We start from the raw sequence: 16,796 nt of genomic DNA, 5'->3' as shown, positions 1-16,796 counted from the left end.
GCTCAGAGCAAGAGAAAATTTGCTGGATTGCTGGATTTTTGGCAGGCCAGGGTACCGATAGGTACCGAACAAAGGTGAATAGGTGGGGTTACAGTGCAGGTCAGCTGCAGTCTTCTTGAATAGTGGAGCAGGCCTGGGAGCTATTCCTGTTCCTACTTGTAAATCATTTTGAGCAGAGCCACTAATTTGATCAGATATGATGTGACTACAAGGTCATCTTCATAAAACAGAGCAGAGGTAATGTGGCTGCATCTTCAAAAAAACTGGTAAAGTAGTGACAAAAATAATGGCTCCCAAGGAGAAGGGGTAAGTATTTCTACAGTTTCACCAGAGCTGAACATCTCTCGTTCTCTCCCTAATATTAATCTTGGCTCAATAAAGAAAGAAATTCCATTTTAAGGTGTGGGGACACCAATGTTAGCGTTGTATCCCGAAGCAAATAAAGAAGGGTTGAGAGACGCACAGTGGGTCATGGGGAAGGGCAGGTCCGCCCCTTTGTTTTGAACTGAATGGTTTCAGGTGTCTTTGACACTTCCCAATGGCCTCAAAGCTGCACAGTGTCAGGAGGAACAAAGGTTTTAGCAGGAGTGACGGATAAGGCTGAACATACAGTACAATGCAGAGCTCCCGTCAAGGGGTCAAGTGACTCGAGGGAGGTGTAGCATCACTTTTTTCCTTTCTTGGACATAAGGAGTTGATGTTATGCACTCTAGGAATTCCTGTGAGATTTTACAACCAGTGCCCAGTTGTGATGCATGATCGTGGCATTCCGAGTCCCATTCCTGATATTCCATCCCTAATTCCAGCTAGTGTACAGGCAGAAGGACCACATGCAGGCAGAAGGGACTTAACAATTAGGCACCATAGCTTAATTAGTTTGGCACAATGTTGTGGGCTGAAGGGCCTTTTCCTGTGCTGTACTGTTCAATGTTCAGTGTGTCCATCTCTCCGTCCTGTCCCATACCACCACAACTGTTCTTCTTATCCGCTGACTTGCAATGCATGGATCCATGTACTGGCGGGATCAGCTGTGTATTGCTGGGAGTGTGGATAAACATTGCATGTTCCTCTAGAGCCCCTCCTGCGGTTAACCCCCTTTGTCAGGAGATGGATTGAGTTTGATGTCTTGTTCTGGCAAGTGGTGAGATATTAATAGCTGTATGTGTGACCGAATTGGGATTGGGATTGGACCAGTGGAGGGTCAAGATCAGGAACATCGGGGCTCCAGAATGTGTGTGTCCAGAGCTGGTGTCCAGGTAGGGAACACCAGGAGGGGCGGAGTGGGTGGCTGGAGCTAGAGTTGGGAACACAAGGGGTCAGGGATGATGGTAGGTTTGTGGTTGGAATATGGTTGAGAGTGCTTGTATGTTTCCGCTTGTACTGACAATCTGAAATTTAGCTAGAAGCTGTTGTATCCAAGGAGGGATTAACTTCCGACGCATTTGGGATTTTGGGCACGTTGAACTGGCAGAGTTTCTGCACTGTCTGATGTTATTTTGTTAATGCTCCATCACACATTTCATTAAATGTGTCACAGAGACTCTATCATACATTTAATTCACTTATTCTTCAAATGTCACTCAGAATAATAAATTTTCTAGGGGATCCAAAGATTTTTGTTATCCACAGGAAGTAAGTGCTCCCATCCCTCAAGAATAACAAGGGCGATGTATATAGTTGTTCCAGCTGTGTCCACAAAGCAATCTTGGTGCCCAGTCAGAGGGTGTTCAAAGTTAAGTTAATAGTCGTATGCACAAGTACGTATGCACAGGTGCAGTGAAAAACTTACTTGCAGCAACACCACAGGCACGTAGCAATTAGACACAAGTAGAACAAAAAAAACAATGTCCATTTTAGTGCAAAGTGATCAAAGTGGTCATAGTATTCTAAACTGTAGTGATTAGGATTGTGCTGGTTGGTTCAAGAACCAAATGGTTGAAGGGAAGTAGCTGTTCCTGAACCTGGTGGTGTGGTTTCTGTATCTCCTGCCTGATGAAAGCTGCAAAAGGCTACATCTTCAGCCACATCTGGAACATGCTGCTGGAGGAGCTGCAGAGTCTGATACAATCATTATGTTTAAGAGGCTTATGGATAAACTTCCATAGGCAAGGCATAGAAGGATACGGTCTTAATGCAGGCAGATGGATTTGGTGTAGGTGGGCAAAAAGGTCAGCATGGACGTGGTGGGCTGAAGCGCCTGTTTCCGTGCTGTATGACTCTATGAAGCAGCAGCACCACAAAAAGCCTGTAGCATTTAAGCATGACAGCCCCGGGGTACGTAGTTTGCAGAGTTTGGAGGACTGAATTGGCAGAAGCTACAGAATTAGATATGGTTTGCAGGCCAGGGTTAGGAGAGACCGAGCTGCAGTCTTTAGTGGTTGAAACTGTGACAGTGGGAAATAAGGTGGAAGAACACAGCCAAGTGTAAGATTGATGACTTAAATTAAGGTGGGATTTCCTCCTTGGCCGAGAGAAGGAATTTCCAGACACTTGAACAGTGCAGCAGGCTGCTATCGATGCCAGATCACATAAACATTCCCAATCCCGTGCACACGCGGTTCAGACCATCGGAAGTTTAAAAATCCAGGTGCGCTGGGGTCAGGATGGACTGCGTACACAATGCTTGGAACGCGTGCTGTCCCCTGAGGCGGAGACTGTCTGTGAACCTCCCACTGGGTAACGCAGCTTTGCAAGGTCAGAGCTTCCATTTGATTTACACTCTCGGGCTCAGCCTCCTCACTCTGTGAGTCAGCTGTTTAACTGCTGAAACATCTGGTAGAGTTGCTGCATAACCTGAAGTAATGGAGATGTGTAGCTTGATTGGAAATAATATTTAAATCCGATCTCGGTGCTGGGGTTTGTTTAACAGGCATTGAGCAGTGAGGCGGGTGATCCAGGGTTAGTCTCCACCCTTCCCTGCTGTCAAGTGTCATCGGACTGGGGGGCCTCGCATCTTTATTGTAACGTCCCAAGACGCTTTACATTTGAACAGCACAGTGTCACAGCTGCCTCACAGCTCCAGCCACACGGGTTCAAACCTAACCTCTGGTGCTGTCTGCTTGGAGTTTGCATGTTCTCCCTGTGACCCGAAACGTCGACTGTCCGTTTCCCGCCCATAGGTGCTGCCTGACCTGCTGAGTTCCTCCAGCTTTTTGTGCGTTGCTGTTGGCAGGTTAATTGGCTGCTGTAAATTACCCCCTCGTGTGGGGGTGGGGGGGAGTGGGGAGCTGATGGAGATGCGGGGAGAATAAAATGGGATGTGTGTAGGTTTAGTGTAAATGGGTATATGGTAGTTGGCGTGGCCTTGATGGGCTGATGTGCCTGTACCCATGCTGTATGACTCTAGTTGAAGTGTGTTTGGGAGGGAGTTACGTAAAATAAAAAAACACAGCAATATGGGGCAAGTGGATAAAGACTCAGCATTTTTTACGTTGGTTGAAGGGTAATGTTCTCCAAGATGTCAGGATAACTTTCCTCCTGTGAAGGATGCGAGCCATGATTCCACCAGGTGAGCGGTGAGCTTTTATTTAACATCTAATGCGAGGGGTGATACATCTGACAGTGCAGCACCTCGTGTGTCTGGAACAGGACTTGAACCCTCGACCATCTGCCTCAGAGACGCAAGTGCTGCCAACTAAGCCAAGACTAAACACGGCAGCTGTCAGGTTAGCTTAGTCACCGAGAGGCATTTTCTGAAGAGACTGAGAGTCAGATCAGTGTCTGCCCACACCACAGTACTGGTTGTAACCTGGCACCAGCTGAACATTGTCCATGGGAAAAGGTGCTGCTGGTGACCAGGAACACTGAGTAAAGGTTAACCCCAGTGAGGGCAGAGGCAGCACTAACTGCCCTCCACCTAATCTTTGAGTGAACATATCCTGACCGGCTTGCCTTGTTTAATTGAGCAGGAACTACTCCTTCTACGTACTGGACAACCAGAACCTGCAGCAGCTATGGGACTGGAGCCGTCACAACCTCACCATCAAGCAGGGGAAGATCTACTTTGCTTTCAACCCCAAGCTCTGTGTGTCAGAGATCTACCGCATGGTGGAGGTGGCTGGTGTGAAGGGGAGACAGGGCACTGCTGACATGGAGCAAAGGACCAATGGGGACCGAGCTTCCTGTGAGTTCACTGTCTGTGGGGTGGGAGAGGGTGTGTGTGTCATACTGTGCGTGTGTGTATTATTGTATGTGGTGTGTGTTTGTGTAATACTGTATGTGTGTATTACTGTATGTGGTGTACATGTAAGTGTGTGTGTATTACTTTGTGGTGTGTGTGTGTGCAATGCTGTGTGTATATGTATTACTGTATGTGATGTGTGTGTAAATTATCCAATCATTTGCATTCTTGCATCAACAGCACTGTTACTACATCCACCCTATGCTGAATGTGATACGTTTAAGTGGAACTTTTAAGCCTGTAAACTCTCCCTCAGTGAGCATTTCCTGTGTCTGGATCAGCTGGGTGCATTGATAAACTGATTGCTGTCATTAGTCATAACTCCACTGTATGTTGTACCTTGGGGAATACCTGGATGGCGAAAGGTGAATGGAGAGGACCATCGTCTTTTTATGTATCTAGCCAGTAGTGAAATTCAAAAGTGTCTAATAACTGTTGGGCTGGCCCTCGAAAAATGTGACTTTGGCGACATTGACTATAATCCCAAGAGCAAGTGAGAGGAGAAATTCCCAATTGCCCCCGTTTGAACATTTCAGTCTAGAACAAACTCTTTGATGGTAAAATGGTTTTGTTCCATCTTCTTTCAGGTGAAAGTCACATCTTGAGATTCACAAGCAATTCTACCGCAAAGAACAAGATAATACTGAAGTGGGAACATTATCGCCCTCCAGATTACAGGGATCTCATCAGTTTCATAGTATACTACAAGGAAGCGTGAGTACCTCTGGTTACTGGTTTCGTAAGGACCAGAGACCACAGTAGATTAATACGGCCAAGTGTTTGATGTCTCTGGGCCTGTACTTAATGGAGTTCAGAAGGATGAGGGGGGATCTCATTGAAACCTACTGAATACTGAAAGGCCTGGATAGAGTGGACGTGGAGAGGATGTTTCCATTAGTAAGAGAGTCTAGGATCCGAGGGCACTGTCTCAGAATAAAGGGACATCCCTTTAAAACTGAGATGAAGATGAATTTCTTCAGCCAGAGGGTGGTGAATCTGTGAAATTCGTTGCCACAGAGGGCTGTGGAGGCCAAGTCATTGGGTGTATTTAAGGCAGAGATTGATAGGTTCTTTACTGGTGAGGGGGTTAAAGTTTATGGAGAGAAGGTGGGAGAATGGGATTGGCAATAGTTTGCGAGCTGGGCAGACTTTGGGGTGGAACAAATGACACAAGGTCTAATAGCCTGCCTCCTAGTGTTGTTAAAAGGTGGGGAGTTGTCCCTCCATACTGGATCTTAACGTACATGGCTCTCCTACGCACATTGTAGGAATAACTGATTAGTCCAGCAAATTATTAAGAAGTAAAAGTAATCATTGAAAATGGCAACTTCAGTTCAAGTGGGAATGAAAAATCAGTGCAGAAGCCAGAATTACTTCCCTCCCAAGTGCAGGCTCCTTGTTTGAGGCACCAGGAGCATTCCGTGTGTCTCAGTTACAGTGGCAGAGGGGGCAAGGCCTGCAGTAGAGGCTCCATGGATTTGAAGAATGCATGGTTAAATGGCTGACTGTCTAAAAGTTTGCTGGTTTGCAGGTAAATAAGCAATTATAATGGGTAGTTGGTTGCCATAGAGAAATGGGAGAGCAGGAGTTAGGTTTAACATAGAACATTACTGAGTACAGGCCCTTTGGCCCATGATGTTTTGCCGACATTTTATCCTGCCAGGCAAAGGCATGGCAGGAACTTGTTCCACATTGGGGTGTATTACACTGACCATTCGCTGTCCATTCTCTTTCACGCACAGGCATTTCACAGTACAAGTTGCTAACTAGTGACCAAAAGTAAGAGTCTCTTCATGCTCCGACTCACCCCAATATGTAACTCCAGCTAGCCCAGACAAACATGCCATTAGCTCGGGTAGACATCTGGGTTGGCATGGACAAGTTGGGCTGAAGGGCTGTACAACTCAAACTAACTGTGACACATCTATCATGTGTAGTTAACAGTGCAGCTCTGTGGATTTTAGTGGCACTAATGCAGAACAATGCAACAGTAAAGGACTAAAGCGCGTGGGCAAGAAAGCTCACAACCTTGTTGTCTGATGCCACGTGGGATCCGTCTTTGGTCAAGGCAAAAAGGAAGCAGCAAATGGGTGGAATGGTGGTTGCTTTTGAGGTTTGTTCTGATGGTGATGCTCGTGTTTTGTCTCTCCTTTAAGGCCCTTTCAGAACTTGACTGAGTACGATGGGCAGGATGCGTGTGGCTCCAACAGCTGGAGCATGGTGGATGTAGATCTCCCCCAGAGTAAGAGCCAAGAGCCAGGGGTGTACTTGTCAAATTTAAAACCCTGGACTCAGTATGCTATTTTCGTCAAGGCAATCACCCTCGCCGTCTCTGAAGATGGCCGCAACTATGGAGCAAAGAGTGAGATCATCTACATAAAAACAAATGCCTCGGGTAACTAGTCTTGCACCATATCCTCACTTTATTGATCTACACCATTTCTCCTTTTGTATCAGCAGATGGCTGGGCAGTGTTGCCCAGATGAAATGCAATGTGGAAAAAATGTGACGTCATCCACTTTGGTAAATGAAACAGGAAAGCAGATTATTTGTTAAATGGTGAGAGTTTGACGTTCAAAGGGACCTGGGTGTGCTTGCAAACAACTCATTGAAAGCTGTCGTGCAGATGCAGCAAGCGATTAGGAAGGCAATTCCATTCAGCAAAAAAACGAGCTGCTGGAGGAACTCAGCGAGCCAGGCAGCATCTGTGGAGGAAAATGGACAGTCCATGTTTCGGGTCGAAACCCTTCACCTACACTGAAAGAGTAGAGGTGAGGGGAAGGGGTGGGGCAAGAGGTGGCAAGCGATAGGTGGATCCAGGTGAGGAGGGGTTGATTGGCAAATGGAGTCAGTAGGGGGTGGGAGGGGTGGAGATCGCGACAGAGTCTGGCAGGTGATAGTTGGAGGCAACCAAGGGTTGCAGATGGAACCTGCTGAAAGGCAATGATATGTTGCCTTTTATTATGAGGGGATTTGAGTACAGGAGTGAAAATGCTTTATTGCAATGATATTGGGCCCTGTGAGGCTGTGCCAGGAGTATCATGTAGGGTTTTGGTTTCCTGGCCTTCAAAAAAAGGTTGTTGAGGGAGTGCAATGGAGATCCACCAGAGTACACCTGAGATGGTGGGTTAGCTGAACAAGGAGAGATCAAGAACACTGGGACTGTATTCTCTTCAGTGTCAGTGAGGGGTGATCTCATGACTGCACTTTGTACTAACTCACTGTAACTGCACTGTGTAATGAATTGACCTGTACGATCGGTTTGTAAGACAAGCTTTTCACTGTACCTCGGTACAAGTGACAACAATATACCAATACCAATACCAATACCAATCGGCTTGTCAGGGAGGAGGTTTCTCAGGAGTCTCAGAATCAGGGGAAGGCCATTTAGGACTGAGTTAAGGAGAGAATTCTTTGGAATTCTCCCCAGAAGCTCAGTCATGGAGTTCATTCAGAACAGAGGCCATTAGATTTCTGAATATTAAGGAAATCAAGGGACATGGGATAGGCCAAGGAACATAGTGTTTTAAGTGGAAGGTCAGGCATGATCTCGGCGAATAACAGAGCAGGCTTGAGGGGCCGAGTAGCCTACTCCTGCTCCTAATTCTTACATCATGTTCTTATATTCATAGGCAGCTTTTGATAGAGGAGACCACAGCTCCTGGAAACGGGAGCAACAGACAAGATGCTGGAGGAACTCAGCAGGTCAAGCAGCATCTGTGGAGGGAAATGTCGACTGTCCGTTTCCCTTCACAGATGTTGCCTGACCTGCTAAATTCCTCCACTGTCTGGGTTTGTAGCTTTTAAAGGAGGAGTGGTGATGATGGCTGAATAGCTCAGAAGCCATGAGTTCAATTCCTACTGTAGCAGGCGGTGGCATTGAACACAAAAGTCGGATTCCACCAGGAATGTAACCGGACGAGGTTGTTGCAGGAGAAATACTGGGAATCTGAAAACATTGGAAACACTCGACAGGTCAGTCAGCATCTGTGGAGAGAGAAACGGTTAATGTTTCAGTACAAGTGACCTGAAACCTAACCACCTTTCTGTCCCCACTGCTGTTGCCTGACCTGGTCTTATTTTGGATTATTGTAAGAATCCATCTGGTCACATCAAATTTGCAGCTCCCAGCACAGTCTCATCAAGGCCCATATTATTGCAATAAAACAGTTCACTCACACCCCTCACAATAAAACGTGCAATTGCCTTCCAAATCACCTGATGCATTTGTACGGCAGCTTTAAATGACATGTACAAGCACATCCAGGTCCCTTTGAACAACACACTTGAATCATCCAGGCATGGAAGGCTACAGGCCAAGTGCTGGAAGATGGGATCAATACGGATTGGTCCCCACTGGTTGGCATGGGTGTGCTGGGCTGAATGGCCTTTTTCTGTGCCGTATGACTCCAAGGTCATTCAGCCTGTAGGTCAGTACTGGTTCTTATGCTGTGCATACTTGCAGCAGTTCTCTTCTTCATCAGAGGGGTGAATGTGCCTCTCATACACAGTCTGCTCTATGAGGGATTCGTATCACACTATGTCACTGACACACTGTGCCCTGGGGAGTTGTGGTGACAGCTCACACAAGACCCAGGAAAACCTGGGGCCAACTTGGGATGGGCAGTAATTCGAGGCTCACTACCTCCATGTCTTGACAGAACACTGTACCTTCTTGTGATGTTTCTCTGGGCTCATGACCTTATCCACAATTTCCAAGATGCATTCCCAAGTGCAGTTTTCATCTAGTTTCCTAATGTCAGCTTAATCTTTGCAACTGGTGTCACAGAGCCTGAGCTGGAGGAGAGAGAGGAAAATTCAATAACTGTGGTGCCAACTCCTCACCTCTCTGCACCAATAAGCATTCGTCGTGGCTATCCCTTGAGGTCAAGGGTGATGGTCTTTGTTCCGTTGATCTATTTATGGGCTCTCAAGTGGCTTATGGGTCCAATCTTGGCTCTGAAAGTTTTCTGCATTCACGACAGGTAGTTCCAGACGGCAGATCGGCCTTTGGGTGTTGCTGCCTCTCTTTCCATCTTCTTCTCTTTTCCTCTGATTCTGCACATCACCAATAAGCATTAGTGTGTGATGGGACACATGAAGGAAAGGTGACCACGAAATTTTCAGAAGGAGCATTGGAGACACGTTTATCGAATGCAGTCTGTTGACAAAGCCTGCTCAATGCTCCAACTAAGAACAGGTCTCTTCTCATCCTTCTCAGAGCACTGGTGCAGAGTGGTGAGCAGTTGGGACCCCAGTTAATGAACCCTTCTCTTTCTCCCTAGCTCAGGCTCTGTGACCCCAGTTCCAAAGATCAAACTGGAGGAATATTGCACTTGGGGGCTCTCGGATTAGTTGAGGATGTAATAAATATATATGCTGCAGGACTAAGAAGAAAAGATGAGGGTTGGGGGAGTTGGGATTACTCTGCTGGGAGCAAGCATGGATCCAATGGGCCAATTGGCTTCCTGTGTTGGAAGTATCCCTTGACTTCTGTTTGACGTGGCACAGCTGGTAGAGCAGCTTCCTTGCAGCTCCAGCAGCCCAGGTTTGATCTGGCCTCAGGTTCTGTCTGTGTGGAGTTTGCACGTTCTCCCTGTGACTGGGTGGGTTTCCCCCGGGTGCTCTGGTTTCCTCCCACATCCCAAAGACGTGCGGGTTGGTAGGTTAATTGTCTGCTGTAAAATTATCCCTAGTGTGTGGGTGAGGGTAGAATATGGGAGTTGATGGGAATGTGGGGAGAATAAAATGGAAGTGGTGTAAATGGGTTCCTGATGGTCAGTGCAGATTCACCTGATGACTCTATATAAGAATTAGCAGCTGGTATCACAGCCGCTCGACCCTGTCCTGCTGTTCAGTAGGATCAAGGATGATCCTCTCCTTTGTTCACATTCCCTCCACTTCCCTGTGTTCCTTGTGTCTTGCAATCTCAACCTTGAGTTAACTCGGTCACTCACCACCTAAAACCCTTAGAAGTAAAGAATTGTAAAGGCTCACAGCCATGTGGAACAATTCATCTGAATTGTCCAATCTCTTATCCTGAGGTTGTGACTCTAGTTTTAGACTGTCTAGTTTTAGACTGTCCAGCCTTGTGTTTCTTGTGTTTCAGTGATATCACCTCTCCTTTAAACCCCAGTGAGCATAGACATCCTCACAGGATAATCCACTTGGTGATCTATGCTCTACCCCTCCAAGGCAAGTATATCCATTCACAGTATTGTTGGTGTCTCACCAAGGCACTGTATAATTGCTGGAAGCCTTCTGAATACGATGCAAGGGCTCTGCTGCATTAACATCAAGGAATTTAATTCATTATGCCATTAGAAAATGAATATTAAAACATAGAACCTAGAACAGTACAGCACAGGAACAGGCCCTTCAGCCCACAATGTTGTGCTAACCTAATTAAGCTAATGATGCCTAATTAAACTAATCACTTCTGCCTGCTCAATGTCCATATCCCTCCATCCTTTGCATATTCACGTACCTATCTAAGAGCCTCTTAAACATCTCAATCGTATCTGCCTCCACCACCACCCCTGGCAGCGCATTCCAGGCACCCACTGCTCTGTGTAAAAAAAAAACCTGCCCCGCATATCTCCTTTGAACTTCCTCCTCTCACCTTAAATGCATGCCCTCTAGTATTGGACACTTCGACTCTGGGGGGAAAAAGATACCGGCTGTCTACTCTATATGTAAACTTCTATCAGGTCTCTCCTCAGCCTCCCCCACTCTAGAGAAAACAACCCAAGTTCATCCAACCTCTCCTTACAGCACATGCCCTCTAATCCAGGCAGCATCCTGGTAAACCTCTTCTGTACCCTCTCCATAGCCTCCTATAATGGGGCGACCAGAATTGAATGCAATACTCCAGATGCGGCCTGACCAGAGTTTTATAAAGCTGCAAAATAACTTTCTGACTCTTGAACTCGATGCCTCGACTAATAGAAGCAAGCATACCATACGCCTTCTTTACCACCCTACCAACCTGTGTGGCCACAGTGTTGCCGCTAAAGACCACATAATGCAATGGCTTTTGTGTCTGGGGTAGTTCAGGTTTTGTGTCTGCTGCCCAATAGAGTTTTGCTGTGCTTTCTCCCCCCAGCTCCCTCAGTTCCCCTGGATGTGGTGTCGGTGTCCAATTCCTCGTCGCAGCTTGTGGTCAAGTGGAAGCCTCCTGCCCTTTCGAATGGGAACATCACCTATTACCTGGTGCGCTGGCAGCAACAGCCAGAGGATGCAGAGCTTTACAAACACGACTACTGTCACAAAGGTAAAGTGGGCGGAGCAGATTAGCTTTTGATTTTCCCCTTGGTCGCATCTTGGGGGATGAGGTAGAGTTAGGGGAGATAAGTCATGGGGGCTTGCACAGTAATAAGTAACAAGAATGCTGGAGATACTCTGCTGGTTAGGCAGCATCTGTGGAGAAAGTTAGCGTTTAGGTCCATGAACCCTGTTTCTATTGTCACAGATGCTGCCTGATCACCTTAGTATTTCCAGCATTTCCTGCTTCTAGCAGCTGTGTTTTTGGTGCCTTTTACCTTTTGTCTGCACATCTGCCTGAAATAAATATCACAAATCCTGTTCCTTCCTTCCTTCCTCTACGTTCCACCAGGCTTCGGAAGTGATAAATTTCTCCCAGCCTGTGCTTTTATTCTTGTCCTGAAAATTTCTGCCCTCAAGTCTCCTGCATTGGAAATGGTTTCTGTGCTGTTTGCTCTATTGGAGTTTTAATGAGAGATTCTCTGTTGTCTTCTCCTGGATGCAGGGCAATGCTGGGTATTGGTGGGGCAATGGTGGGTAATGGTGGAGCGAGTTCCCGGGGAAGGGACCCTGCCAGGGAGCACACATTTGAGGAGTGGCTAGTTGTCCACTTGAGGCATATACAGCACAGCCCACAGAAGGCACTGTTTCCCATTGATGACATGATTTGCCTGATCTTACCAAACCGGGGCTGAAAGGGGTGGGGGATTCCTTGTTACGCACGTCCTGTGTGTGGCAAGCAGGTGTAACCCACTCCATTCCCACTTGGCATTTCTCTCACTTCTCCAGGTCTGAAGCTGCCCACCAGGATCTCAGCCACTGGGACAATTGACCCGATTGATGACAATGGTTCCAAACCGTCGGATAAATCTGGCCAGGGGCAGTGCTGTGCCTGCCCAAAGACCCAGGCTGAGATCAACGCAGAAGCTGAGGAAGTAATGTTTCAGAAGTCGTTCGAGAATTTTCTACACAACTCCATCTTCATGCCCAGGTAATGTGACCTCACCGGTGTAACCAGACCTTGCAGCAATGCTTGTCTAATGAGTCGAACTCGCAGCTGTTGCAAGGGAGACGTGAATTTATGACGTGTGTTCCCTACTTCTTGCCCTGAAATATTTGTTGGAAGCTATTGCTGTGGTTTGGGAAATGCAATAGCCAATTTGCGTACAGCATGATCCCAGAAATTGTAATATGACAAAAGGGTGTGTGTTGCTGATGTCGGTTGAGGATAAATATTGTTCAGGATGTGGCAGAGGATTCCAGTACTGCTCTTCAAAATGGTGCCATGTGATCCTTTGTCCAATTGAAGGGTAGACTGGGGCTTAGTTTCTGCTGCCTTCCCCACTTCCGTCCCTTGATTCCATGGTCCACCTTCCTCTCCCATCAGATTCCATCACCTTCAGCCCTCTGTTGCCTCCACCTATTGCGTCCCAGCCTCTTCACTATTTCCACCCTCTCCTCCCCCATCTGCCTACCACCTCTCCTCACCCGGCTCCACCCATGAACTGCTAGCTCTTGGTCCACCCCTTCCTTCCACCCTTTTATACCAGCCATCTCCCCTTTATCTTTCAGTCCAGATGAAGGGTCTCGACCTGAAACGTCAACTGTCCATTTCCTTCCACAGATGATGCCTGACCTGCTGAGCTCCTCCAGCTTTTTGTGTGGGGCTTAGCTTAATGCTTCACATTGTCTTATCTGAAAGACAACAGCTTTCCCAGTCCCTGTCTCAGCCCTACGCGTGGAATTTTGTGTTCCAGTCTCTGGATTTGTCCTTAAATCTAAAACCAAGTGTTGGATCCACTGAGATCCAGCTAACTGACAATGGCAAACAGCAGTTTGTTTCAGTGGATCCTGAAATCCCAGCGCACGGCATACAGGAACATCCTGGAGCCTTGGATTCAATCAGACACTTTAGTTGGGTGATGTTCAGTAGTGGGCAGAGGCAGACTGTAAGTCTTGGGGGAAGTTGTCCCTGTCTCAGAGGTGTCAGGGAGAACCAGCTGTCTCCAGACCTGCTTCCCCAACCCTGACCATACTGTGCCCTGGGTCAGCCTGCCTGCTGTTTACCAAATTAGTTCTTGAGCAGTTGCCCGGTGCTCCCTATCATCTGGTTTGCAGCCAGTGTACTTTTCTCTGAGGATGATCTCCTGAGGGATAAGTTGCTTTGAGTTGCTGGGAAAAGGGAGGCATTTCCTGGAAGCGGAACTGAGGCTGGAATGGGCAGTGCGATCTGGTGGCATCTTGTTCCTTGGCGTGACAGTTCGTCGAGTGTTCCCTGGTCTCTCTTTGGACCCTGGTGCCACCCCACCCCAACCTGCTGCAGTGCCATAGGTTCTCTGTTCTCTCTCGCCCCATACCCCAGTTGTTTTCCTGTGGTGTGAGGACATCACACCTCAGCCCCACAGGGCTTGCCTTGGATTCCGGGGCCAATGGAAGGAAGGAGAGAATTTGCCCCCCTTCACACTCCTCTCTCAGCTACTGCCACCAAGCAGAAAACTCCCCAAAATCCCTTCCAGAGCTGTTTGCACAAATTGGCTGCATCACTTGCCTGCACTCAGAGTGATGCAAGGCACTTTGTTAGGGATATGACAATCAAATCTTTAATGTGCAGTCAGTTAGGACCCTCCTACTGCTACAGGCATGGAGCCTCATTGCACTTATTACCCCTGGCTAAGTTCCAGACATCTTGTGATCAGGGTAAGGCAGATACAGCCCCTTGAAGATCCAGCTGAGTACAGAAACTTGTTTTCGCAGGCTGAGCCAGCATTTAATTGTCCTTGAGAAGGTGGTGATGAGCTGCCTTCTTGAACCGCTGCAGTCCTTTAGGTGTGGGTACACCCACAATGTGGTTAGGGAGGGAGTTCCAGGATTCTGACCCAGCGACGGTGAAGGAACGGCAATATATTTCCAAGTCAGGGTGGTGTGTGGCTTGGAGGGCAACTTCCAGGCAGTGATGTTACCATAGTTTTGCTGCCCTTGTCCTTCCAGCTGGTAGAGGTTGAGAGTTTGGAAGATGCTGTCAATAACCCACCCTTCTCTTATCCCCAGGGGTAAAGTGGCTAAAGGCAGGTCTAATCCACCATTCAACATGTGCGGAAATGGAAGGGTTAATCTTGGTGGAACTGTTGGAAAGATGGGGAGGAAAGGCAGGATATTATGGGAGACACCTTGTTTAAAAAATCTAGTTTGTTAAACTACCTGTCGAGTTTAATGTATCTATGCATTAACAAAAAACATGCTGGAGAGCCTTAATGTCACTTGTCTGAGGCCTTACGTTGCCAGTCACTTCACAGCAGTGCACTGCTGCATACAGGATATCTGTCAGGGAAGGAGAAGGGATCCTTCGCCAAGTTACAGAGTATTGGAACAGGTTCATGTCCTGCATATTGGGTCACTGTGACCCCGTGCCAGTCCCTCTCTGTAAACAAACTGTTGAGAAGTGTTAATGAATGATACCGGCAAGCAGTCCTCTCCTACAGCTCGGGTCTGCTCAAATGTGGGTGAAAGATGGGTAGAGTTTCCCTGATTAGGGTTGTGGAGATAGGAGAGTCCCAACTGATAGCAATCATTAAGGAAGAAATTTGTTTTTAAGCAATGTTTGTCATATCCATTTTTAAAAAAAAGTGCCTTGCATCACTCTGAGTGCAGGCAAGTGATGCAGCCAATTTGAGCAAACAGCTCTGGAAGTGAAACCAATGACTTTGGGGAGTTTTCTCCTTGGTGGCAGTAGCTGAGAGAGGAGTGTGAAGGGGGTGCAGATTCTTCCTTTCTTCCATTGGTCCAGGACATACTCCAACACCATCAAGCAGGGTCCCTGTTTAAACATAATGGGCCTCCCATTTAGAACAAAGATGAATTTTTTTTTCTTTGAGGGTCGTGAGTCTTCCCCAGAGAGCAGTAGAGACACTGAATATTTTTAAGACAGGGTTGGATAAGTTCTTGGTGAGCAAGGGAGTCAATGGTTGGTGGGAACAGCGGGGTCGATTTCATTCAATGGTGGAGCAGGCTCACGGGGCCAGGTGGTCCACTGCTTCTAATTCGTGTGTTTGTATGGCCTTCACAGTGTAGCAGGTTCACTGGGGCATTGGCCTAGGTTTTGCCATCTTATGGGGAATGTGTAAGCTTCTCACTCCCAAGATGGCCCAGCTACCAGTTGCTGTGATGGGTTAAACCTGCGTCTCACTCAGGCTCCTGTAGCCTTGAGAGTAATTCTTACCTTCCACGGAGATGCTGCCTCCCCTTAATGGACGGCTTCCAAGGTTTGCCTTGGGATTCTCAAGACAGGAGCATAATGTTAATGTTATTGGCCATCTGTTGATCTCACTTGGGATGAGTTGGCCCTGTTGGTGAGCGACTGGGGTGAGCCATTGAATCTTGGACCTTGCTGGACTGGTCCTAGCTCCCAAACCTAAGTGAGGATTCTGCTTGTCCTCTGATGTGGGACGGATTTAGGATCAGTGGAGCTGGTCCTGTGCTCTCTTTACATCCACCAACACCCACTTGCAGGCAGTGGAACTATCTCGATGGAATGAAGGCTGATTATATATCCCTCCCCCAAGTTCTCCTGAACGTAGAAACACAGATGAGTTGCAATGGCTGAATTCTTGCCCTGGTTGCGATTGCTGACCTTGACACAGATGTGATCGGGTCTGGTACCAACTGAGTCAGCAAACAGAACTTACACTGAGACTTTAGCCAGCAAGCGTTGGTGCTTTGACAAGAGGTGATGATTCGTAAATAAGAGCAACTGTTCTCTAACTGAGCTTTGAATGGGGCCTTTCCCTCGTTCGGAGCGGCAGTACTTAACAGTTAATTGACAGATTGTGTTGGGTTCAGACAGAGAGCCTTGACTTTTAATTCCCAAGTTGTGTTGTGGTCCCTGCCCTTTTTGTAAACACACTTTAATAAGTGTGTAATTGTTGTAATTGGTTTGCCCATCGTGTGGGACCTGGTATCGGGAGAATTTGCTGTCCAAGTGATTTCGTTGGTAATTGGTTTATTATTGTCACATGTACCAAGATACAGTGAAAAGCTTTGTTTTGCATGCCATCCAGACAGATCATTCCATACACAAGTACATTGAGGTAGTACACAAGGAAAAGCAATAACAGAATGCAGAATGTTGTTTACAGTTACAGAGAAAGTGCAATGCAAGTGGGCAAATAAAGTTCAAGGGCTGCATTGAGGTAGAGTGTGACATCAAGAGTTCATCTTTATCATATAAGAGGTCTGTTCAAAAGTCTTATAACAGTGGGATAGCAGTTCTTCAGCCTCGTGGTGCGTGCTTTCAAGCCTTTGTATCTCCTGCCTGATGGAAGGGGCAGAAGCTGAATACCGTGGATGCGAATTTCCG

At 47.2% G+C, this 16,796-nt stretch overlaps 1 protein-coding gene across 2 annotated transcripts in view; it reads left to right on the top strand.

Moving 5' to 3' along the window:
- igf1ra (insulin-like growth factor 1a receptor) overlaps positions 1-16,796 on the top strand; it is a 220,964-nt gene that overhangs the window by 159,536 nt on the left and 44,632 nt on the right. For both annotated transcript variants that reach the window (XM_052042748.1, XM_052042746.1), the window contains 5 exons: positions 3,909-4,123; positions 4,768-4,894; positions 6,337-6,575; positions 11,286-11,453; positions 12,233-12,434. In XM_052042748.1, the coding sequence (XP_051898708.1) occupies positions 3,909-4,123; positions 4,768-4,894; positions 6,337-6,575; positions 11,286-11,453; positions 12,233-12,434 (951 nt within the window). The remainder of the gene's footprint in view (positions 1-3,908; positions 4,124-4,767; positions 4,895-6,336; positions 6,576-11,285; positions 11,454-12,232; positions 12,435-16,796) is intronic.

This window comes from Pristis pectinata, chromosome 32, assembly GCF_009764475.1.
Source record: "Pristis pectinata isolate sPriPec2 chromosome 32, sPriPec2.1.pri, whole genome shotgun sequence".
NCBI classification, from domain to species: domain Eukaryota; kingdom Metazoa; phylum Chordata; class Chondrichthyes; order Rhinopristiformes; family Pristidae; genus Pristis; species Pristis pectinata.
Note: the sequence above shows the minus strand (reverse complement) of the source record. Positions and strands in the feature narration are given on the sequence as shown.